The 24,477-nt window shown below is 58.9% G+C and overlaps 1 protein-coding gene across 1 annotated transcript; it reads right to left on the bottom strand.

Annotated features, from left to right (window-relative positions):
- Positions 1 to 15,789: 15,789 nt before the first annotated feature.
- On the bottom strand, positions 15,790 to 23,338 carry MYMK (myomaker, myoblast fusion factor). Its single transcript, XM_061154229.1, has 5 exons — positions 23,204 to 23,338; positions 19,496 to 19,610; positions 19,129 to 19,277; positions 16,571 to 16,687; positions 15,790 to 15,989 (listed from the first exon to the last, which is right to left on the bottom strand). Exons 1-5 carry the CDS (start codon positions 23,336 to 23,338, stop codon positions 15,840 to 15,842), a joined length of 666 nt encoding a protein of 221 aa, XP_061010212.1. The 3' UTR covers positions 15,790 to 15,839.
- Between the last annotated feature and the right edge of the window lie 1,139 nt (positions 23,339 to 24,477).

Below are 24,477 nucleotides of genomic sequence, written 5' to 3'. Positions count from 1 at the left end.
CTTCACTCCCCCCCACTCACCCCCTCACACCCACGTCCACCCCCAACTCACCCCACTCACCTCCACCCCCCACCCCCCCACTCACCCCCACCTACTCACCCTCTCACCCACCCACTCAGATCCCCACCCAGCCACTCACCCCCACACCCACCTTCTCGCCCCTTCCCCCACACCCACCCCTTCCCCCAACACACATCACAACTACACACGAATATCCACTCACCTCCCCCAACTTCCCAACGGAGGCATAACGTGCTCTGGGGGTGAGGGTGGGCCGTGTGACCAGATGGAACCAGGGAGACGGTGAGGTCAGCCCCACCCCCACCCCAAGGCTGCAGGTCTGGCGGGCAGGGGGGTTTGACGCGGGGATTCCAGCTAGAGACTGACGGTGACCTGGTCCCAGCACCACCGGGCTGGCTGGGCGGGGGTTTAGGAGGGCAGTGCCCCTTGGCCCGCGGTGGCCTGTGTGCAGGATTCCGGGACAAGCTGCACCAGGCCCCCGGATCCCAGTGCTGGCCCCAGAGCAGGAGGGTGGGAGCCATAGCCCTGGGCTCTGGAAGCTCAGGTCAGCCCCCCATCCCCCCACCACTCCAGGGCCAGCACGCCGCCCTGCCCCACAGACAGCGCCCAGCTCGGGGCGGCGGCTGCGGAGAGGGGGCGTGGAGAGGAGGCTGTGCGTTCCTCGGGTTTGGAGCTCTGCCCCCGCCGCTGCTGTGTCAGGCTGGGCCGGGGGCCAGCCCACCCCCAGGACACGCCGTCCCTTGGCCTGGCCTGCTGGAGGGGGGCCCGTGCGGGGAATGAATGGCGTCTGACCCTGTGTTCCAGGCGCCCGGGGGCAGTGTCTTCGGGAGGCAGCTGTGCCCAGCTGTTCCGGGAGCACCACCGTCCTTCCTAAGGGACACAGGTGTGGGGGCCCTTTCGGGGACCCAAGACTCTGGAGGGGTAGCAGGGTGGAGGCCAAGGCCTGCTTGGCCGGCCGAACTGTGGGTGAGTGCCGAACCCCGAGTTCTCCCGGGAGCGTCAGAGCTGAGGTTTGTCTACAGCCCAGCTCCTGGGCTGTTCTTTGCCTGCAGGCAAAGGCGTCAGGCTTGTTAAACCAGGGGTGGCACCAGCTTCTGACGGAGTGGCCCGTGACTCCCACATCGTGACCACCAGGGTCACCAGCAGAGGGAGGCCAGTCGACCGCTGTGGCCACTGCCCTCCCTGGGCCCAGAGATGTCAGCCCAGAATCACTCACCTGAATCCTGGTTGGAACTCTCACCTTGATGGAGATGGGTTGGAAAACCATGGGCTTGAGTTCAAGGCCAGCTCAGCCACGAACCCTGGGAAATCACAGAGGTGGCCTGGGCCTCGGGGTTCCGGAAGTCAGCGGGGTCACCTCCGCGGCCTCCCAGAGGCACCAGCGCTTAGAGGAGGAGTCCCAGACTTGAGGCCCAGCTGGAGTGGCCAGTGCGGGCCGAGGTCTCCGCAGAGATGCAGAGCCTCTGACCGTCCCTGATGGCCTGTGGAATGTGAACTCTCTGGGGGCAGTGATGTCACCTTTCTCGGCCCCTACTGTGTCTTCAGGGCCTTAGACCACGCGGCAGATTGAAGAAGCTCGATGAATATTTGATGCATGAGTGAATGAACTCATCGATTACTGACTCATTTGTTGAGCACTTGCCTGCGCCTCTGCAAGCCAACGGCAGAGGTTAAGTGCATGGACCCCGAGGCAGGCTCTCAGGGTTCTGAGGTTACGGTCTGTGAATGATGAGTATCCCCAAGCCTCAGCTGGGCTTCCGAGATGGCTCAGTGATAAAGGATTCGCCTGCCAATGCAGGAGACTCAGGTTCGATCCCTGCATCAGGAAGATCCCCTGGAGGAGGAAATGGCAACCCACGCCTGTACTCTTACCTGGAGAATCCCAGGACAGAGGAGCCCGGCGGGCTACCGTCCGTGGGGCTGCAGAGTGGGACAGGACTGCACATGCACTCTCACACTAAGCCTCAGTCTCCCTTCTGTAAAATAAAGGTAAAAGATGTCTGTTCCCATCACAACACCCAGTTAAGAACCTGTGCAAACCCTGTCACTAAAAGCAGCTACACGGTCTGGGTAAAATAAGATATTCATCTTGAAAGCTGTCTTTTTTTTTTGGCCACACGCCACACAGCTTGTGAGATCTTAGTTCCCTGACTAGGGATTGAGTCCCGGCCCTAAGCAGTGAACAAGAGAGTCCTCACCACTGGACCATCAGGGAGGAACTTCTTGAACGCTGCCTTGAGATGGCTGCATGCGTATGTGCGTGTGTGTGCATGCACGTGTGTGTGTGTGTGTGTGTGTGTGTGTGTGTGTGAGCAGTCACTCAGTCGTGTCTGACTCTTTGCGACCCCATGGACTGTAGCTCACCAGGCCCCTCTGTCCATGGAGTCACCTAGGCATGGATACTGGAATGGGTCACCATGCCCTTCTCTCGGGGCTCTTCTGGACCCAGGGATTGAACCTGTGTCTCCTGTGGCTTCTGCCTCGGCAGGTGGATTCTTTCCCTCTGAGCCACTTGGGAGACTCTTTGAGCTGGCTAGGAGGTGCGGAGTCCTCAGGGCAGGCTGGCAAAAGTGGGGGCCCAGAGAGGAGCAGCCATGCCAAAACTGGCTCTGCTTCGAGGGGGTAACACGAGGCTGCTGCCCCCCATATGCGAGCAAAAGTGCTGAATGGGTTGATCATTAGGATGGAGAGAGCCACGGTCGGGAGCCCAGGCACCCCTAGAAGGTGTCCAGGGCTGCCGCCTGCCGGCCTGGCACAGAGTTTCAGGGAAGTGCGGCGTTCGGCCAGGAGGACTGTCAGAGGGGAGTGGGTAGGGACTGGGTGGTCCTCAGCGAGGGGGTGCCGTTCCTGGGGTGTGACCCCCACTGACCAGCTGACCGAAGCTGGTGGTCACCAACAGCTGGTTCTGTTGTTCACTGGCTATGATGAGAAGAACAACCTGTCTTCTCATTTTGAATTGGAAGAATCGAAACATCTCTATCTTTGGAAGTAAACCAGAGCATCGTTTTTTTGTTTGTTTTATTGTTTTTTGTTTTCTGACTCCCTTTGATCTCAGGGTCAGAAGACAGAGCACAGAGGGGCATACTGGGGGCCCAGGGAAGACGAGGGAAGAACCCTCGATGCATCCAGGGCTCCCGAGGGCTCAACCTCATGGTCAGCTGTGCTGGGACCCCGCTGCCCTCCAGGTAGCCCGTCGGCTCTGCTGTCTCAGGCCTTGGGCTGAGGAGAGGAGGAACTGGGCTCTAAGAATCCACCCCCACAGAATCGCCCTCAGGGGTCTGGGCAGCCTGAATCCATCTTCTCTCAGTTATCCCCAAACTTCAAACAAGGGATTTTAGTTTAAAGGCTTCTCAGACTGCCAGCGCTTTCTTTTTTTAGAAAGAGCTGTGTATTTACTTTCCCACCCCTGGTCTTAGCTGCAGCACTCGGGACCTTCAATCTGCGCTGCGGCATGTGGGCGCTTTCAGCGGCAGCATGCCAACACTCAGGTGTGGCGCGTGGGCTCTTGTTCCCTGACCAGGGATCAAACCCGGCCCCCCTGCATTGGGAGTGCAGAGTCATAGCCACTGGACCCCCAGGGAAGTCCTGCAAGCACTTTCTAAAGGAACCCACCTTCATCTCAAGCCTCAGAGACATTTCACAGAGTCCCAGAGCCAATGAGCAACTCAGAGTAAAGGTTCACTATGTACACAAGCTCCCCTGGCAGCTCAGCTGGTAAAGAATCCACCTGCGATGCAGGAGACCTGGGTTTGACCCCTGGGTTGGGGAGATCCCCTGGAGAAGGGCAGGGCTACCCACTCCAGTATTCTTGCCTGGAGAATTCTGTGGACAGAGGAACCTGGCAGGCTACAGTCCGTGGGGTCACAGAGTTGACACGGCTGAGAGACTAACACTTTCACTTTGACATACACAAGAAAACAAGGCACCATGAGCAAAAGCAGACAGAAATCGTAGGCGGTAGATTCAGAGTCCCAGGCGGGCTAGTGGTCAAGAATCTACCGCCAATGCAGGAGGCACAAGAGATGTGGGTTCAGTCCCTGGGTCAGGAAGATCCCGTGGAAAAGGAAATGGCAACCCACTCCAGTATTCTTGCCTGGGAACCCCATGGACAGTGGAGCCGGGTGGGCTACAGTCCATGGGGTCACAAAGAATCGGACATGACTGACTAAGCATGCATGCAGAGTCAGATCGGCAGAAAATTGCAGATATTAGAACTATCAGACCCAGAAAACAAAGTGAATGTGTTTTATAGAGGCAAGAAAAGGAACTTGAATACATCAGTAAATAGCAAGCTGACTCCTAGAAGTGAAAAATACGTAACACTTGAAGTTAAAAATCAAAGGATAAATGTAACACAGCTTAGACACAACTGGAGAGAAATTAGTGACCTGAAGAATAAAGTCAAAGGAATTAGGAAAATCGCACCTGGGAAATATGAAAAAAACAATCAGAGGCTGGAGTGAGAGGGTAAATGTATTGCTAGCTGGAGCTCCAGAGAAAGAAGAGAGAAGCTGACAGGGACAGAGGCGGTGTTTGTAGAGGATTAAGGCTGAAACGGTTCCAAATTTAATGAAAGAGAGCTGACCACAAGCATAAGAAGTCCAAGGAACCTCAAGCACCATGAGAACACGGGATCCACACCTCTTCACTTCAGAGTGAACATGCAGGACGCCCAGGCCAGAAGAAGCCCTGAGACAGAGGCAGAGGGGAGACACAGGTCACCTTCAAGGACTCTGATGTTGAGAGCCAACTTCTCAGTAGCAACAACGGGAACTTGAAAATAGAGAAGTGGTATCGTCAGAATGCCACAAGCGGAAGGCTCCTGGCCTAGAAGTCAACAGCGAAAAGCGGCCACAGGCAAAGGAAAACCAAGAAGGTGTCCCACGAGCAACTGCGCTTGAGGAAGTTTTAAAGGACATACTTAAGGCAGAAGGAAAGTGACCGCAGATGGACAGCAGGAATGTTAGCGAGGACGGAAGTCAAAGACATTGGTATGCATGTGGGCACATCGGGATAAACGGGGACAGCAAAAATGCTGTGTGGGGTTTAAATGAAGACAGTGCAAAAACGCAAGGTGAGACTGGCCTTAAAGCTGCAGGGGCGGGGTGTGTGTGGTCAGTTGGAATGAAAAGGTTCTAAAAGAGAAAAAAAAATATTAATTTGGAATTGATTTCAATAAACAATCACTCAAAGAATAGAAATAGTGCATAAATTCTAAACCAATGGAGAGGGAAGTAGGACAAAAAAGCTCGAGAATCCAGAAGACAGCAAAAAGAGAGAAAGCAAAACATAAAAAAGACAAAATATTAATAAGATGGTAGAAATCAGTCCAACTATATTGGCAATTACAATACATAGAAACTAATAGGATAGTTAAAAGTTATAGTGATGAGACTTTATGGTTTCGGGCCAGGTAAAAAGGATAAAATCCAGCTGACATTTGTAAGAAACTTATCTAAGACATAAAGATACAAAAAGATAGAAAGGAAGCATTTATGCAAATCCTAGGCCAGAGAATGTTGGAAAGACTCTCTGCACATCGGGAAAACACACTTTATCCTTCTCTGTTCACTTGAAACCACAGCGTTGTTAATCGGCTATGGTGTTGTCCACGTGCCCCCGTCGTGTCCGACTCTTTGCGACCCCATGGACTGCAGCACGCCAGGCCTCCCTGTCCCTCTCCACCTCCTGCGGTTTGCCCAAGTTCATGTCCATTGCTTCGGTGATGCCGACCAGCCATTGCATCCTCTGATGCCCTCTTCCCCTTCTGCCCTCCATCTTCCCCAGTATCAGAGACTTTTCCAATGAGTCAGTTGTTCGCATCAGATGACCAAAATACTAGAGTTTCAGCATCAGTACTTCCAATGAGTATTCGACTATAATCGGCTATACCCCAATACAAAATAAAAAATTTAAAGCTTGGGGGAAAAAAGGAAAAACACCCTGTAAGTCAAAAAGAACTACTAGAAAAAGTCATTCATTCCTTGCTTAATGATAAACAGAAATCAATTTATTGGGAAGGTAGAACTGTTCTTCTTTCGAATGTACCTAATAACAAAACCTCAAGATATATTATAAAGCAAAATTTGGCAGAACTGGAAGGAGAAGCCACAAATCCACCATTTGGAATGGGAGAATTTTCGAAAAACGAGTTTAGATGTGCAATTTACATGGCATAAATCCCCCCATATTAAGCTCAATGCTTTTGTAAATGTAACCCTCACTATGATCCAGTTTTTTTTGGTTGCACTGGGTTTTTGTGGTCTTGCCCGGGCTCCCTCTAGTTGCGGCAAGCGAGGGCTCCTCCTCATTGCGGCCCCCAGGCTTCTGGGCCCAGAGCACAGGCTCCAGGGCGCGCGGGCTTCAGCAGCTGCAGCGCGTGGGCTCCGCAGGGGTGGTACACGGGGCTAGCGACCCACCGCATCTGGGATCTTCCCGGACCAGAGCGTGAACTGATGTCCCCTGCGTTGGCAGGTGGACTCTTATCCACTGGACCGCCAGGGAAGTCCTACAATCCAGTTTTAAGAAGCGTCCACCACCCTCCCCGCCAAATTCCCCGCGCCCATTTGTAGGCGAGTCCTGCTTCCCCACCCCCAGTCCTAGGCAGTCACCAATCAGCCTCCCTAGTTTTACTTCCCGTAGAAACTGGGTGATTCTGTCTACATGAAGGGCTGTCTTTATGCTGAGAGCCACCTTAGTGCGTGGGCAGTGGTGTCTCGTTGTTTGATTTGCGTTTCCCTGTTGACTTCTTTTCATTTCATTCATTCATTCTTTCAACATTTCTCTGTTGAGCCGCTTTTCATATGCTTATGGGCCATTCATGAATCTTTGGTGAAGTGTCTGTCGAAATCTTTTGCCCATTTTTTTCCTTCAGTTGTCTGCCTTCTCATTGAGATTTAAAAGTTTATTTGTATGTTCTGGATGCAAGGCCTTTATTGTGTATATGTCCTTCAAATATTTCCAGTCTGTTGTCTTTTTTAATTTTCTTAATGATGCCTCTTGAAGGGCAGAAACTTTAAATTTTGATACAGTCTAGTTTATTGATAGTTTTTGGATGGATTACACATTTGGTGTCATATCTTAGAAATCTTTGTCTCACCCAAGGTCACAAAGATTTTCTCTTAGGTTTTCTGCTGGAAGCTTTCTGGTATTTTGGGTTAATTTTTGGGACAGTGTGTGAGGTTTCTGACTATGGACATCCAACTGTTCTAGCATCCTGTGTTCTAAAGGCTGTGTGTCCCAGATCATGAGCTTTACAAACCCTCTAAATGGCGGCTTAGCAGTAAAGAATCTGCCTGCAATGCAGGACACCCGAGATCAGTCCCTGGATCGGGAAGATTCCCTGGAGAAGGAATGGCAACCCACTCCAGTATTCTTGCCTGGAGAATCCCATGGACAGAGGAGCCTGGCGGGTTGCAAAGGCCATAGGGTCACAAAGAGTCAGACACAACTGAGTGACCGCCAGACACAAACAACTGACGTCAACCACTTAGTAAGGATGTAGGCGGTCTGAGCAAAACAACGGGCGCGCCGGCTCTGATGGACCCCTCCAGAGTGTGACCAGGCTCCCCCGGGGCCCCCAGGGCATCTGACCACACATCCTCGGTCGTAAAGTGACCATAGCCCATTTTGAAGCATCAGCTGAACTCGGGACCAGTCAGAAATGAGTAATAATGACAACGGTAAAATAGCCTGAGAATCCCCTTATCCACAAATTAATCAAGAAGACATCTTCATGGAAATCAAAGTAAGGCGGCTCTCGGGGCTCGTCTTGGAGCTTGAGGGGCCAGGAGTCAGTTCGTATTAACACAAAGCCGCAAGGGCAAGCGTCTGGCAGGCGAGGTGTGGGCTACGTTCGTCCTTCGGCTCCTTCCGCCTCCTCTCCTTCCTGCTCCTTTTGTGATTCTTGCCCTGGGTTGTTTGCCGGGGTTGCCAGTTTGATCAGTCGTGCCCCAGACTTGGCGGCGGGTCGGGGGGGAGGGAGGAGGCTCCCTGGGACCCCTGGGCAGCTGGAGGGGGTCACCGCTGCACAGAGACGGCCACGAACCCAGCAGCCAATTTCCCAGAGCGCTCACGGCAGGGTGCAGCACCCAGTGGCCTAGTCAGTCCACAGTGAGGTTTCCGTGGAGACAGGAAACCCAGGGACGTCCGGGCTGGACGGGGAAACCCCACGCCAGATGGGGTAACGTCTCAGATCTCTTGGTCTGAGATCCCAGACACACCCACACGCAGCCATCCGCATCTGCCAGCCTGTGCAGGGGGATGGCCAAGATGCGTGGGGACGAAGGGGCGATCACAGGTGTGCAAACCCCTTCCAGGCCTCGGAGTCTGACGCCGGAGGGTGACGATGACCATCCCGAGGACACAGGCGTCGGGAACCTCGTGCAGAAAAACAGGCGTTTGCAGCGGGGATGAGCCAGCCCTCGGCGCCTCTGAGGTTGCTGTTTGGGTCCTCCCGTGATGTGATTTCTGGAACTTGAGGCCCGAGCCCAGTGCCCCGTGCCCCTGCGCCCCTCGCCCACCCCTGGACTCAGGGCTGTGAGTCTGGGGCCGGCAGCTTCCTGGAGTCCCAGCCGGCGGCGGGCGCTTATCAGCTGCAGCTCCGAGGCTGGCGGCTGTGGCGCGGGGGGCCCGGGGCTCTGCCAAACCTCTTCCAGATGTGGCCACAGCTGCCCGCTCGCCAGGCTTGCCTGGGGCTCTCGGCCAACAGTCTCCCTTGAGGAGAACGAAACCCAGTAAAGGCGCAGGGGGCCCAGCTTCCCTGACGGGAGACAAGGCGGCGGGCAGGCTGGGCCTGCGGCTCCAGGCACACGCCAGCCCTTCCTTCTCCACAGCCCACTCAGCCTGGCCCTGGATGTGGGGTGGTCACAGCCGCCTCTGGTGCCTCCTGGCCTGGCCCCTAGTCTCCCCAGCTGTGGCCCGGCTCCCAGAAGGCTGGATGGAGCTGTTAGCTGCTGCTTCTCCGCTGGGCGGGGGGTTTGGGTGGTAATCCACAGTATGGCGCCCCTCTGCCGGTGGAATGGGGTTCCCGTGTACCTCTGCAGGCCCTCCTGAGCCAGGGGAGGCGGTCTGCAGGGGAGGAGGGCACAGGGGAGGTACCATTGGATGGCCCCAGCAGGATAAGCAGGGGTCCCTGTTTCTTGAGGTATTTAGAACTGAAGGTCACCCAAGATTGCTTGGCTCCTGGGGGCTGGGCACTCCAGAGTCAGCCCCTTCCCCTTTCTCTGGCTTTTGTGAGGACAAGTCAGCAAGGGGTCAAAGCTAAAGCCTCTGAGGTCACAGGCCAGCCGTTTATCAAGTGTGGGCTCTTCCAGGATCTGTGAGCCGACCCTTACCATAGCAGATATGGAAAAGGGTGCCCGTTTACTGGTCTGGCCCACACTGGGTAAGTGTGACCCTCCAGCTGAGCCCTCAGACTTCAGAGGGTCTCAGATGCCTCTTGGCCCCTCCGGGCATGACGTTGGCGTGGGTGGTACCTGCTGCCTGCTGGGCCAGACGGTCCTCACCTCTCTCTCCGCCTCCCCACAATCATGCAGGAGGGCGAGGGACCAAGGACCCTGGGGCTGACCGTGACTCTGCGCTACTTGACAAAACCAGCGGGCCGTTAGGAAGCTTTGGATGACTTCCCTGGACTCTCAGAGCATGCAGACACACCTCCCTGGGGGCAGCCAGGGGAGCCAGCGAGCGTTTGCCAGCCCAGTGCAAGCACCGCCTGCCCTCTTTCAGGGACACCCTCTCCCCCACTCCCCATTCCTCTGCCCTTGCCAGGCCCACCTGGGCCTCCTGCTGGGCGGCAGCCTCTGTTCCCTTCCCTGGACTTTGCCCCCCTTCTCACGGCAGTGAGATCTGTAGGATCTGAACCCCTAAATCCCCCCACAGAGTGACAGCCTTTTGGGCCCTTGGGAGCCAGCCCACCCACTCTCCACCTTGCCCTGCCCACAGCCGTCCACAGCCACTCAGAGCCTGCGGTTCCCAGATGCACCTGTTTGACCTTGCACCCTCTTCCCAGAGCTCTGCCCCGCCTCCTTGAGGTCAGTGAAGAGCATAACCTCTGCAGGGACGTTCCTGACCCCCAGCCCTCGCCTCTCATTCCTGACTCTGCTGCCCCTGCTAGACCGTGGGAGTTGGAAGGTCTGCCTGGTTCCTGGTGAACCGAGGGGCTGGGGGACTGCTCGGCGCCCACCCGGGGCAGCCGGCTTCTTCCTCCTCCTCTGGACCCTGAGTCTCCAGACGAAATCACCTCTCTTGTCCTGGTGATGTGTGATTCTTTGCAACCCCGTGGACTGTAGCCTGCCAGGCTCCTCTGTCCATGGGATTTCCCAGGCAAGAATACCGGACTGGGTTGCCATTTCCTTCTCCGGGGGATCTTCCCCACCCAGGGATCGAACCACATGCCCTGCATCTCCTGCCTCGGCAGGCAGATCCTTTACCACTGAGCCAGCAGGGAAGCCAAGTCCTGGTGTCAGGGACAGAGTGCAGGGTGATTAAACAGCTAATCCCACTGGGGGATTTTAAGTAAAGAAAAAACAGTACTGGAGACCCGTGGAAGTTAATGATCACTCAAGAAGGTAGGTTTGTGTAACCGCAAAACCGCGCTGGCTTGCGGAGCAACAAAGCCGTGTGGCAGACGCGTGAGACGTGACCCGGAACCGTAAAACCGCGGTGCATGAGCCCCACATCCTGCCCCGGGAGCTCAGCGAGTTAGTGACTCCTAGGACACGCGCCTCTGGGTACACTGGAAACAAGAGTGTAAGGCAAAGCTGGTATCAGACGGAAACCTGAGACCATCTGCCATTTTCAGCGTGTGTCACCACCTTCTGCTCATTTCCGCAGTGCTGTGACCAGGGACCCCCCCTGCCTGACGTGGAGGAGGAGCTGCCGATGCAAGCATGATGTCTCCTCAAGAGAGAGGAGGAAGGTGGTCTCCTCCCCTCCACACTTCGCCCTTGATTATAAAACCGCAGCCCACTAGGTTCTCAGGGTGTGGCCCCCTCTCGCCCACCACTAGAAAGTCTCCTAAGCGTCCTGTTCTCCTATATCACCAATCTCTCACTTTGCCTCTCGCTGAATTCTTTCTGAGCTGAGACATAGGAGCGCCCGAGAGGCATCTCGGCGATTTCCGTGGCACCCACGCCAGAGATGGGAGCAGGGATCGTTCCCCTCTCGGCTGTTGCACCGTCTCCTTTGGGTAGCAGTGGTTTTCTCGCTGCTCTCGGGAAGGGTGCAGGAGCTCAGGGAGACGGTTAGACTCGGAGTGTGGAACTGTGAAGCCATCACCGGTGAGGCCCGAGAGCCAGGTGTGTGCAGGCCCATGTGGTTTGGTCCACTTGGCATTTCTAGTTTCGGTCTCAAACCTGCCTCTTCCGGGCAGCCTGCCTTGCTTAATTCCTTCATGCATGATAGACACTTGTTTGAAGCATTTTGTTTCCTTGTCAAATGGGAGTGTTTGGGGGTGAACATCCCCCGAGGGTCAGGATCCTCTGCTTACATTCTAGAGACTCCTTTGCTTGTTCGTGACCACTGATGATGAAGGTGACAATGACACCATTAAACAATGACGTTTAATGAAACACTCTGCTGGTGCTCTGTATTCAATGATCTCATTTAATCTTGGCAAAACCCACGTGAAGTGAGCGCTATTACAAATGGACGAATTGAGGCGGAGAGGACCGGGGGACTCAGTGGGCCTGCCTCGGGGTCGGGGACGTAGCGGGGAAACTACAGGTGGGACCCCAACTGCCTCCCAACCCCCGGCCCCCACCTCCTGCCTCCTACTCGTGCCTTCTTCTCTTTATTCCCAAGACCTCTTCAGTCCAGCCAGCCTCTGACCTAATTCTCCTAATTCACCCTCATGGGCCTGAGAGCTGGGCAGGGCGGGGCTGCCGCTCCCCGTCGAAGGTGCGGAAAGCAGGCGCAGGGATGAAAGCAGATCAGGCTGTTCTGCTCCCACGCTCCAGGGCACAGAGCCGCAAGGTGGGTGGCCAGGTCCCCAGGGTCACGTGCCGTGTGTCTCTGCAGACCCGGCTCTCGGCTCTGTGTGCTAACTAGCTAAGCTGCAGGCCTGAGTTTTACACCCCGGGGCTTCCTGCCGACTCTGCAGAATCGTCCTGCCCACATACCTGGCCCTCCTCCCTGCAGCTCCTGCCGCCAAGACCCTGCGGCGGAGACCAGGGCGAATTCCTGCCACAGCACAGCACCCAGCAGGCCTCCCCTAACTACAATCGCAGCAGCTCGGAGCAGGAGGAGGAGGAACAGACCGGGATGCAGGAGATGGAGAGCCGTAAAGCCGGCTTTTAAAGGGGCAATAAAAGTTTTGGGTTTCAGATGGTCTTGCTGGGAAGAGAATAGCAGAGACAGGAAATCTCAGTAGCAGACGTGACAAAGGCCACAGCGCTCAGATGAAAACACCTCCGCTTGTGCAAACAGCGGACGCCCTGGCGGGGGCCCGAGCCCTCCCCACGCCATGCCAACCTCACCCCAGCTCCGGGGGGAGGCGGAGGGGCCCGCTACAATAGACTGTTTTGTCTACGTTGTTGCGAATGTTTATAGTACTTCTCCCTTTGGGACCTGGGAGGTGTGCGGGGAGCCCCCCCTCCTCCTCCCCCGACGGGGCTCCGAGTGGGCTGGGGAGGGGGGCTGTGTGTGTGCGTGGGCCTGGGGCACGCGTGTGCTCAGCCAGGCACCGGCTGCTCCGCAGGGTCTGGGAGCCGAGCCCAGGCCCCGAGAGGCCAGTGCGGGCCTGTACCCGCCCAGCCCCCGCCTCGCCCGGCCCAGGCCACAGCCTGATCTGGGTAATGCAGCCTCCCTGCCTGTGTCACCTGGGTGAGCCCTGGGCACCCAAACCCATGTGTCCAGGGAGCTGCCCATCCTTTTGTCTCCTGCAGACGCGCTGCCCTGTGGGGACCTCCTAGCCGTGGGGGCTGGATGCCCCATAAAACACAGGACATTGGGTTACATTTAAATTTCAGAGGAATAGAGTCATTTTTAAGTAGGTCTCCTGCAAGTGTGCTCCAAATGTAAGACACACTGAGGCAAGATAATTATCTATTATCTGAAATTCAAATAGAACCAGGCATCCTGTATTTTATCTGCAACCCTACGCGTGTAGCTATTTACATTCAGATCAATTAGACTCAGCTGACATTTAAAGAGCCAGCTCTGCCAGGCACGTTTGAGAGGATCACCTCTCAAAGAGCCTGTGTGTCAGGCAGACGCTGCCCGGTCGGGGTAAGCGTCTCCACCATTTAAGTGAGTTCCGTGGCACGCCACCGCTCGAGGCCTCCAGTGACATCTCGGAGGACTTTTCCAGGCTCACTCTTGGAAATCTCAGGACTCGGGGACCCCAGTCCTCCCTGCCTCGGGGTTGGGTGGGAGGGGCAGTCCTGTCTGGAGCCCAAGATGGCCCGGGACGGCCTGGGGAGAGGGCGCTTCCTGCACCAGGGACCTGAGTCTCAGATTCCAGGGACCTGAAGACCCCAGGACTCCCTCACACTGCGACCGGAGGTGTTAGAGTGAAGGCCATCACACTTCGTCCTTGTCAGTCTTGGGGTGTTGGGGGGGCTGCCTCTCTTCCCCTTCCTGGTCACTCCCCTCTGACCTTTGGGTAGACCCCTCCACCCCACAAGATGCCTAAGTGGTCCTTCAAGCCAGAGGAAGATGCCTCTGGGATGTCTGGCAAGACCCTGGGCACCGCCACCAAGTCAGTGATCTGTGCCCAAGAGATGAGGGCCAGCTGCTGCCTCCCCGGCCGTCAGGGTCCTCATCTGCAAAGTGGGCTCGAGACCCGCCCCTGGGACCTTACGAGGGGGTCTCTGCGGGGGCCAGCGGTGCTCGGGAGGGGCGCAGTCGGGCCTGGAGCCCAAGAGGCAGACGGGGCTGAGGCCTGGAGCGCGCCTCCTAATTGTCCGTGACTTACAGACTTGGCCAGGCTCCCAGACGGCCTCATAAATCAGGGCAGCCACAGTGAGCAGCCTGTGGGTGCAGCCCCTACGCGCCTGGCAGGCCTCTGCCTCCTCCCTGCTCGGGAGCAGGCTGCGGCCTCCAACTTTCCACGCACTGCACTGCCGCGGGGCTGGGAGCTGGGGCGCGCTCGCTGGGAGGGCCCGGGGGGGCTGGGAGGGAGGTGATGGGTTGGGGAGATGGTCGGGGGACGGCGGGAGGTGGTGGGCAGGGGCCGGCCACCTTGCAGATTTATGGAGTGATGCCGCCTGGCTCCCCTCCACCCGCGCGGCCCGCAGAGTCCGTCCTTTGCCTTACCAGCTGGTGCTGAGCCGTGCGTCTCCCCCTGTGGAACTGGGAGGCCAGAGGGGCAGACCCAAGGTCTCCGCAGGTGTGTGTGAGTGTCTGTGTGTGCACACGCGTCCTCACACCCCCACAGCAAGGCCCGAAGCCGACCAAGGCGTCACCTGCCCGCCCCTGGGCCGGAGCCCCCCGTGTTCTGTGCCCTCCCCTGGGGACGCGTCCGGGTCACAGCCCAGGAGCTGTGATGAGTGAGCTCTCGCCCCACGAGGCTTGGCGAGGACCCTGAGCGTGGGGGGCCGCTCTGCCACTAGCGGACTGTGGAGACAGAAAGGGGTGGGGCCAGGGCCGGGCTGTGAGTGTCCAGGCCCCCAGGATGCGGGACCCTGGGGCCAGTCAAGGGGGCCCACAGACACACGGGGGCCAGGCTGCAGGGGCCGCCTGGTCCAGCTGTCTCCCTGAAGCGTGGCCGGGGTGACTTCAGGACACACCAGGGGCTGCCCCACGTGGTGGGCACGGACGTGGGCAGCTGCACGTCTGGAAAAACAAACAGGCCCCAGACAGGTGTAGGTAACTTCCTGCCTGACGAATGTGCCCAGATCATTCGGGAAGCTGGGAGCCTCGGCTTTGTGAGGTGATGTCTGGGTGGCCAGCTCCCGCCCCCACGACCGGGCGGTGCCGGCGGGCCCTGGACGGGAGCGGGATGACCTCTGCACATGGCGGTGAGCCCTGCCCCGTGGGGCCAGCCTGGGGGCCCGGCGGCCTCACTTGGGGTTCCGGACCCGGGCCCACCCTGGGTGGGCTCTCGAAGGCCCGGAAGGTGCTCCAGAGTGAGATGCCTGGAGTGGTGCCAGGCCCCGGGGACAGTGGGCTGAGGTCAGCCCTGCCGTCTCGAGCTTGGGGCCCGAAGAATCCCACGGACAGAGGAGCTCGGCAGGCTACAGTCCATGGGGTCACAGAGTCAGACATGACTGAGTGACTTTCGTATTATAATCTTAACCCTACATCACTTTCCAACCTTCTCTCCCCATCAAAGTAGGATACCTCTGGGCCTTGAACTTGCCATCTACTCAGACTTGCTTTGAGGACTGGATGAAATGAGGAGGGTGGACAGGACGTGTAGATGGCTTGATTCAGGGGCCTGGTGGGAAGGGCAGCAAGGGACAGAGCGGCCTGGCTGACCCTGGCGCGCTGAGCCTGAGGGCACAGGTCAGCAGTGGGCAGACCGGTTGCCAAGAGATAACAGGTGGCAGGTGACGTGGGGGGCACACGGCCGGGGACGGTGGGCAGGGCCCCTTGTGGCTGGGACTGGGTGGAGAGAGAAGGGGGAGGGGTGGGCAGACGCTGGCTCCGGGGCTCTGCAGACACTCCCATCTGCCAGGACCTTGGCTTAGCAGAAGGGAGAAAGTTCTTTTCTTCCCAGCGTGGTGCTTAGCACCCCTAAGAAGTGGATTCTCAGGAAGCGCCTGGCCTGTGCTTCCCGAAGCCCTGGAGAGGCCTCAGGCTCCGAGGAGGGACGTTCCTCCGGGTCAGGCAGGCCGGGGACGGGGCAGAGCGGGGCTCGGAGCCAGGATGCCCGGTCAGACGCAGGCACAGCAGAGGGTGGAGCAGTCCAGCTTGGCGGGGGGCCCCGCGCTTCCGGCCTTCTTGTTGACCTTGGGCAGCAGCAGGGTGAAGGACATGGCCAGGGCGCAGTGGTAGAAGCTGTGGACGTAGGTGTAGTCCCAGTCCTGCGGGGGCAGAACCGGACCGGTCTGCAGCCTCAGCCCCGCCCCGAGGCCTGTCTTCCTCCACCCGTCCCCTCCCGCCCTGGGGCCTCGGCTTTGGGCCTGGTGAACCCGGGCACCTGCCGGGGTCAGCGGGCCCCTCCCCAACCGCCCAGCTCGTCCTCGGGAGTCTGGCCAAGTGTCCTCTCCAAGAGGCTTCCTGACACTGTCCAGCCCACACTGGTCTCGCCCTCCACGCCGAGACCACCGAAGGTCTGTGCTGATTCACTGGGGCGTTGCCGGTGGGGTGGGGTGGGGCTCCTCCCTCCCTCCCCATGCCGACCCCCCTCCCCACCCCCCAGGAGTGGCTCCTGTCCCGGCCCCTTCAGGGCTGTGCACCCACCAAAGGCAAGCTCTCTGTACCGCCCCCCACCCCTGGAGATGCTGGTGGTGCCGGGGAAGGACCAGGCCGTGACTGAACGGGGGTGCTGGTGTCAGCAGGAGTGGGGTGCTGCTGGAGCTCCCTGGAGCAGTGCGGCCCCATCCAGCCTCAGGCCAAGCAGGGCCTTTGTGGGGGGCTCCTTCCCCGCCCCTTCCCAGGGTACCTCGAAGAAGAAGCGCAGCATGAGGGCCAGGGCCCCGAAGCAGAGGCCGGGGCCTATCTGCTGGGTGTACACGCTCTTGTCCGGAAACAGGCGTCTTGTCTCCTTCATCTGAGGCAGCTGCGGGGACGGGGGCCAGAGGGAGGGTCTCAGGCCCCAGCCATGGCACGTGAGCCCGGGCACCCCGGGGGGAGCGGGGACAGGGCTCGGGGAGGGGCCCAGGCACATGGGGCTCCACGGCTGCAGGACGCGCGGGAGACCCCCCTGGGTTGGGCTGACTGGGGCTGCCCTCGGCCTCTTGACCCCACAAGGACCCCCTGCCCCGTCCGCCTCTTAGAGGCAGAAACTTGCCCCTTGCAAGTTTCCAGCCAGAGGGGAGCCCCAGGGGACCAGTCACGCGGTGTTCCCCAGCCAAGGGGTGTTGGCGGTGTGGGACCTGCCCTCCAGCGTGACCACAGGAGGGCATGGGAGGCGTGTGGCTGACCCTGCGAGACCTCTAGCCACTTTCAGAGTGGACCGACTCATCGTAGCATTTCTTAGACAAACCTGCCCGGCACGTGAGAGGGCTGTGCCTCAGCTGGGCTGCCTAGAGTGAGACTCAAGTGGGAATTAGAAACATGGGTTCACGTTCACTAAACAGACGAAGACAATGCAGGTCCGCGTCCCGAGAGCCCGAACCGCAAGTGCTACAGATGGCAGGGCGTTTCGGATTCCAGCAAGGGAACCTGCCGTCACACACGCTCTGGGTGGTGGGCCCCGCGTGCACTCCCCCTGCAGCGGCCCACAGAAAGACTGTCAGTAGCTTCCCGCTGGGTCAGGCCTGGTTTTGCCACTAAATAAATTCCGCACTGATATCCGGTGTTCCGTTTTCTGGACTTTTCCACCACTGGTGAGGACTGAGGACCTGCAAAGTCGCGGGGGGTGTGTGGGCACAGCTGGGCAGCGTGACTCTGGGCGCAGGGCCCGGGGGCCCGGGAGGCCGCCTTCAGCTCGCCCAGCACCTCTGGACTCGAGGCCCCTGCCCCAGCCCTGGTCACCCCCTCTCTGCACTTCCTCTCCCTGACCGTTGCTCAAGAAGGGACGAGCCTCCAGGAGAAAAATGCACCCTCATTCCAGGAAACAACTGCCCTGGAAAAGCCAAAATAAACTCCACATTCAATGGTCTAGAAAACACAATTTGAGCCCCAGATGGAGGGAGGCAAGCAGCCCTGGGTTCCCGTGGGCCTTCACGGGGACACTGGCAAGGGACCGCTCTCCTGGCTAATTAGAATCCAGCCCAGAGCCAGACGGGTCAAGATTCTGCGGGAGGGACAATCCTTCAGGGTGGAACAAGGAGCCTTTATCCCACTTCCTGCCAGGGAGGGAGTGAATTATCAGTGATGGGAGCTCTCTGTGTTTACGCATTCCAGAATGTTAATTAACGCGGCCCTTCCTCGGGTCCAGACAAGTCAGACCCCAGCGCGCTTCCTCCCCCGGCCTCTCCGAGGGCCTCCTGGGTCAGCGTGGGGCCAGCTTGGCTTCCCCAAGATGTGAGGAGTCACAGCCTGGCCTCGCTTGTCCTGCCGTGACTTCTTGTTAAGTCGCTGACCTCCCAGCCTTGCTTTCTTCACTACCCAAATGGCAAACTAAATCCTCTGCTCTCTGGCACAGAGAGGAGGGGGGAGCTTAGGAAAGCTCACCCCCAGGACTTTATTTTCCCTCCCCAGACTGCACAGTGGGTCGGTGGGAAACTTCTCACCTCCTGCCCCACCCCACCTCTTTCCCAGGCCTACATTCTGGTCCCCTCAAGGCGCAGGGCACTGGGGGCTCAGAAGTGCCCTGGGTCTGCTCTGCCCAGCATCCATCTTTCACTTGGACTAGTTTGAGTGGGTTTCGGTCCTTGCAGCCAGGAGGGCCTTGGGGTGGGGGAAGCCTGGGGACTATATGTAAAAGGCCTTGTGAGTGCTAGATCCCTGCGTGCCCAGCAAAGGGCCATTGGTGTTGGAAACTCTGGCTCAGGCCACTTGCATGCTCACGAGTGATTCTGTCTTCCTGTCGACCTCACACTGCATCCTCCTTCTTCATCTGAACCAGGCTCAAGGCTCACCTCCTCCAGGAAGTCTTCCTGGGATTAACTCAGGCCACTTCCACTTGACATTGCATCTCTAAACTGGCCATACTCTTCAATAATAATGATAATAACAATGACTATAATAGCAGCTCCTATTTGTTGAGCATAATAGAAGCCAGGTTCTATGCCAGTCCTTAAGGTGCATTATCTCAGTAAATCTTTGAACCAACCCCTATGAGGTAGGTACTGAAATGTAATGCCCATTTTACAGATATGGAAAATGAGGCAGAGAGGTTAAGTGACTTGGGCCAGATCCAGAGCTGGTGAGTCCAGACATAATACAAACGGGGTCTGCAAGGCGGGCGCAGCGGAGGGTCACTTTCTGTGTGTTAGCTGAGGCCCTGTGTCCAGCCTGCCAACCCCTGAGATGGGAAGTGGGTTGAGACTCTGGGAGGGAGGAGTCTCCGCCAGGGGAGGCAGCCCATTGTGTTGAGGCTCACACGGTACGTACCCACTTGGCCGCGATGATGAGGATGGCCGAGCCGATGGGGCCGGAGTAGACGCCGTAGCCCCAGCGGTCGTGGTAGATCCGCACGGCGATGGTCAGGACGCCGAACATCACGAGAGTCGACCGCTTGGGCTCATCGAAGTCGGCCAGCGCTGCGGGGGAGAGAGCGGGGCAAGGTGAGGGGCCTCTTCTGGACGCACAGTTTTAAAAGGTTACAAAAAAAGGGAGTCGAGGCATTGGTGTCCTGCACGTGCCTTCTCACAGGTGAGCGGAGGGCTGGGCCGTCAGCGGGCTGGCCCCGGTGGGCAGCGGGCAGTGGGGCATCCTGACCCCACGTGCAGGGCCGGGGCTACGGGGGGCGGCCACTCACCCATCAGCGAGACCCACATGCTGAGGGCCGTCCCGTAGACGCTGAAGTACTCCAGGACGTCGTGACGCAGGAAACAGAGGACTGACAGGCCGGGCCCGGTGCAGGCGTGGTGGAGCTGCGGGAGACACAGACGGAGGCTCAGCGGGGAGGCGAGCACGCCGGGGCCCCAGGCCCTGTGAGCCGGCGCCTCGGGCAGGCCGCTGAACGGCCCCGGCCTCCGTCCCCCCATCCACTGTGAACCACTCTCCCATAGGGTCCCCCAAAGCCCCACTGAGGTGGGGACCCTCCCACGTGATCTACACCTTCCCTCAGCATCTGCTCAGCTGAGGCCAGAGCCTTTTCCCTGAGGCACCACTCTGCTCTGCCCCGGCCAGAGTTGGGGGGCCTCCTCTCCCACAAGTGACCCCTCTGACCACCGAGGCTATGGAGCCCTGGGGGCTGGCGAAGATGCAGGCGCGGACCCGGCCTGTGAGATGCCCTGCCAGCAGGTCGGAGTGGAGGTTGGAGAGCTGCTTTCCTAAGAGGCTCCCGGGCCGGTCTCAGGGTGCTGCCAGAAGGGAACCCATTTTGAGAACCGCCAGCTGGCAGCTCTCAAGTTCTGTCCGAAGTGAGGGCAGATGGCAGAGACACCCCCCAACCCCACACCCACCCTTGTGTAGGTGCTAAACTCAGCATCCTCATCTCAGCCTCCGCCCCGACTCCTACGGTCGTCTCTCAACATCGACTTTGAAAGCAATTTGAAAGCAAAGTGCCAGTATTCTCAAAGCCGTCCACTTATTTCTGGACAACTCTCTCCTTTGGCGTACACATTTCATCATTTTCAGTAATATTTAATTACGTGATGTAATTATTTTGACAAGCTCAAGGGCATAAACAGGCTTGGGGACCAGCACAATGGACTCTTGGTTAACGCGTCTCAGCAGGATGCAGAGGCGTGCGGGAGAGCAGTCCACGTCTGGAGATGCCAGGGGCGCTGCGGTGGGGGGTGGGGTGGGGTTGGGGGGAGCCCTGGGTCTCCCGGTGTGTCGAGCCAAGGTGAGGTCAGCTTAGAGCTTCCACCGGTTGCAGCTTTATGTGACCTAAAGCTAACCCTAACCCTAAAGCTGTGGGGCACCGAGGTGGCATTAACAGAGATATAGTGTCCAGGGCAAGGGAGGAGAGGGCGCTGCTCCTTCCTGTCCGGTCAGACCTGCTTAGAGGACTGTGCTGGGCCTTGGATGCCACACGCTTTGAAGAGACACAGGGAAAGAAAAGCTTGAAGGGGAGGAACCAGGTGTGGATTTGACTGTTTGGTGCAGGAAAGAGAAGGAGCTTCAGGTGGGGCCTGATCAAGGTGCTCACCCCTCCAGGATAGAGGAAGAACACTTGCTCCCCCGCACAGCTCTGGCAGGCAGGGCCGGACTCTATGAGTGACACGGGTCCCCTTCTCCCCAGCCCCACCCGAGTCCCCTGGTCTGCCGTCTCTTCTGTATTCAGTACATCTGTAATAGCACAGATCACTGTGTAGGCCGGAAGACCTCATCGCTGTGAAATTCTGGATGCTGTCTGTGCCCTCCCTCCCATCTGCCTTGTCCCAGCCGTGACCCCAGCTCGCAGCAGAGCTGGCTTGCCCTCGGCCAGCGGCTTGCCTGCGAACGTGAGGTCAGGGAGGTGGGTTTTGGAGCGGTTTGGAGGAGAGCTGGCCCAGGAAGGGCCCTGACGCCCAGGCCCTTGGTTCACTGCTGCGGGACAGGTGGGGCAGGCGACCTTCGGGGAGGGACCAGGTGCCAAGGAGCAGGGGGACGCGGCAGGGGGCACTCGGCCCCTGCGTCTGCCGGGACCTGGCTCCCTGGGGCGCTGGCGGGGTGGGGGTGGGGCGTGCGGCTAGGGGCCTGGCAGGAAACACATGGCCTCTGGAGGCCGACCTGGCGGGTCCTGGCTGTGAGCTCGGAGGGGTGGCTGACGGCCCCTGGGGCCAGGGTGGGGGCTTCTGTCAACTGGAGGTCAGAGCCCCTGCTCCACGGGTGGTGTGGGCCGGGGAGTTCCGCGTGACTGAGCACACAGCGCCGTGTCCTGCCGCTGTCACGCCTTCTGGTCGGGACGCAGAAGATGCCACGTGGGAGGCAGAAGCGGGGATGGTGTCGGCTGTACACCAGCAGAAAATTCCAAGGGGAGTGATGGTGCCTGCCGGGGCTCCTGGGAAAGGGGCTGAGCGAGTCTTTGTGGCCAGAGGACATTTGTCACCGGAGGCAGCTGGCCCTGTCCCTCTGGCGGGGCGGGGCGGGGCGGGGCAGGCGAGGCGGGCCTCTGAGGCTGCCGTGGAGGCAGCTGCGGGGCCAGCTCACCCCGGCAGGGGGGGGTGCCCCGGCGGTGACCGTGGTTTCCCGGGCTGGGTCTCCCGTGGGGTCTTGGAGGATGAGACCTCGGCTTCTCTCCCTAGATGCAGGCCCCCGTCCCCGCAGGGAAGCCCCCTGCCTGCCTGGCCCCAGTCTCCCACCTGCCGGGCAGACCTCCTGGCCCTCACCCAAGCTGGGGTCCTGAGTGGAGGTGGTGGGGAGGGAAGTGGCTGTTGACAAGATGGTGTGAACGAGCAGGGCCGGGCTGCTGCTGGGGAAGCGAGCTGCCCGGCGCAGGGGGCAGGCCATCTCTTGCACAGAGCTCGGGTCACTCACCTCCCCCTGAGCATGCCACCCCAGGGAGCTGGGCTTCAGTCAAGGCTGGGACTGAGGGAGTATGGTGGGGAGACACAGTGGGGCCACTCAGGGGGTCCACTGGGGAGGGTGGAGGAAGGAGCTTCAGAGGGTCAGGGGTACGGAGGCAGGAGGGCACTAAGACGTAGATAGATGATGGATGGATGGTCAGGCAGGTAGAGAGGTGGCTGGTTACATACATGTAAAGATGCTCGATCACAGAGAGGGTACATAGGTAGGGAGGTGGACAGACAGCTCGACAGAAGCTAGAGGGATGGATCCATGGAGCCAGAGAGAAGCGTGGAGGCTGAGGGAGAGCAAGGCCAGGGAGGGAGAGACCCAGACATTCAGAAAGTCAATTCCACGGGCGTACAGCTCCAGAAATCAAGAGGGAACCAGACACAGACCGAGAAACAAGAGAAGGCAGCCCCAGAGGGAGTCAGGAAGAGAAGCACAGAGCGAGACGGACCCCTGGGGAGGGGGGGCGGGGGCAGGGAGGGGAGCTGAGAGCCAGCCAGAAGTATAAATAGAGCGGGAAGGACCCAGGGAGACGCGCAGGCCCCACGAAGGAGAGACCGCGTACGTGAGCAGGCCGTCCCGAGCCGAGGCCAGCTGCAGCGTCCTGGAGGAAGATTCCTTGGCTCCTCACGCTCCCAGGGCCCTGCTAGTCCCCCTGCGGGGCCCGGGGTACCAGGGGGCGGGGTAGGGAGCTGGAGCCAGGAGCCGCCTGGAGGGGGGCGGTTGGCCAGTGACAAGAGAAGGGGAACCTCCGGGGGGCCAGGCCTGGGCCTACTGTCCCTGGCCCCTGTGGGCTTGGTCTCACTCACACCAACCCCAGAGGGCCTCTTGGCCCAGATGGGAAAACGGGTCCAGGGAGGTGAAGGAGTCCCCCAGCCCTCTCTCCTGGGCTCTTTCTTTCACCAGCCCCCCATCACTTTTCTTCATCACCCAACATGGGAAAGTGGTGAAAAGGCAGCCCCCATCCTCTGTCCCTGGGAAGGTGCTCTGGGCGGTCCTCTCCCCAGACCCCCAGACTTACCACCAGAAAGAACGTGGTGAAGAGGTAGACCATGGCCTCCATGTGGAACCGCCTCTTGGCGGCGATGCTGACCGTGGGGAGGAAGGCCAGGCTGCTGACTGTGGGCAGGAGCAGTTTGGCCATGAGCGTCCCCATGGGCTGGGGAGGAGAGGCGAGGTGCAGGCCGCCGGGGTCCCCAGGGCAGGGAGAAGAGAGGGACAGGGCCTGCTCCTTCCAGTGGGGGCCCCCGGTGGCAGCTGCGGTTTAAATGCCCTGAAGGAGGCAGGGATGTGAGCGCACATGTCGAGAAGCTCACGGGGAGGGTCCAACAGCTGACGGACCATGTGATCAGCACTTGTCTCTGATTTTTTTTTGGGATCGGTCAGAGCTGTTGCTTCAGGGAGACCATACTTCTCGGAGGCAGCAGCAGTGGAGAAAAGTCCCCTGTGAACACAGTCCCCGACATCCAGCCGCTTTCCATCCTGGCCCCTCCCTGGGGCGCTGGGGAGCCCAGAATGAGAAAGAACAGACGCTGTTGCTTGAGTCAGGAGTCCACAGGTGGGGGCAAGAGGTAGGAGAGCCCAAGGGTTAGCCGGTTCCCCTGGAGAAGGAAACGGCAGCCCTCTCCAGTATCCTGCCTGGGAAACCCCACAGATAGAGGAACCTGGCGGGCTACAGTCCACGGGATTGCAAGAACTGGACATAGCTTAGTGGCCAAACCACACCGCCAATCACCGCAAGGGCCTTGTAGATAAGTCTCACCTTTTACCAGCCCGCATCCACATCTCACTCACCTGTTCTCGCCCAGACAGGTTTCCTTGGTAACTATGTGAATGAAACTGTTCCTTTCTGCTTGGTTACGTTGATTCAAGCCTGAAGTGCACAGACCAGGAACTTTCTATCAGGGTCACCGAGGCAAGGCTGACGCCAGCCCTCTCAGCGTTCCTATGCCTTCGGGAGATAGTCTTCGCTTTTTGAAGAGGCCTGGGGGGAGCTGCCTGGCAGAGGGCCCCCATCCTCCGGCCAAATTACCTCTGGGTAACTCTGTGTGAGTTACCCGGGCTGGCGCTCTCCCGGGAAGGACTGCTGGATTGATTTGTTTGTTGTCAGCAAAAGGACAGCTTTTGTTAAATGTTTTGTGCTTCGTCATGGTGTAAGGATGTCACCTGCAGCAAAGCACACAGAGTCATAACGTGCGGTCTGGTGGGACTTGCCGAGTGCCGTGTGACGGCCCCAGCACCCCTTCACTCCAGTGCGGTCCTTTGAGTCCCCAGCAGAGGCAGCCTCTGTTCTGG

This window comes from Dama dama, chromosome 11 (assembly GCF_033118175.1).
Source record: "Dama dama isolate Ldn47 chromosome 11, ASM3311817v1, whole genome shotgun sequence".
NCBI classification, from domain to species: Eukaryota; Metazoa; Chordata; class Mammalia; order Artiodactyla; family Cervidae; genus Dama; species Dama dama.
This window is presented reverse-complemented; position numbering and strand designations above follow the sequence as displayed.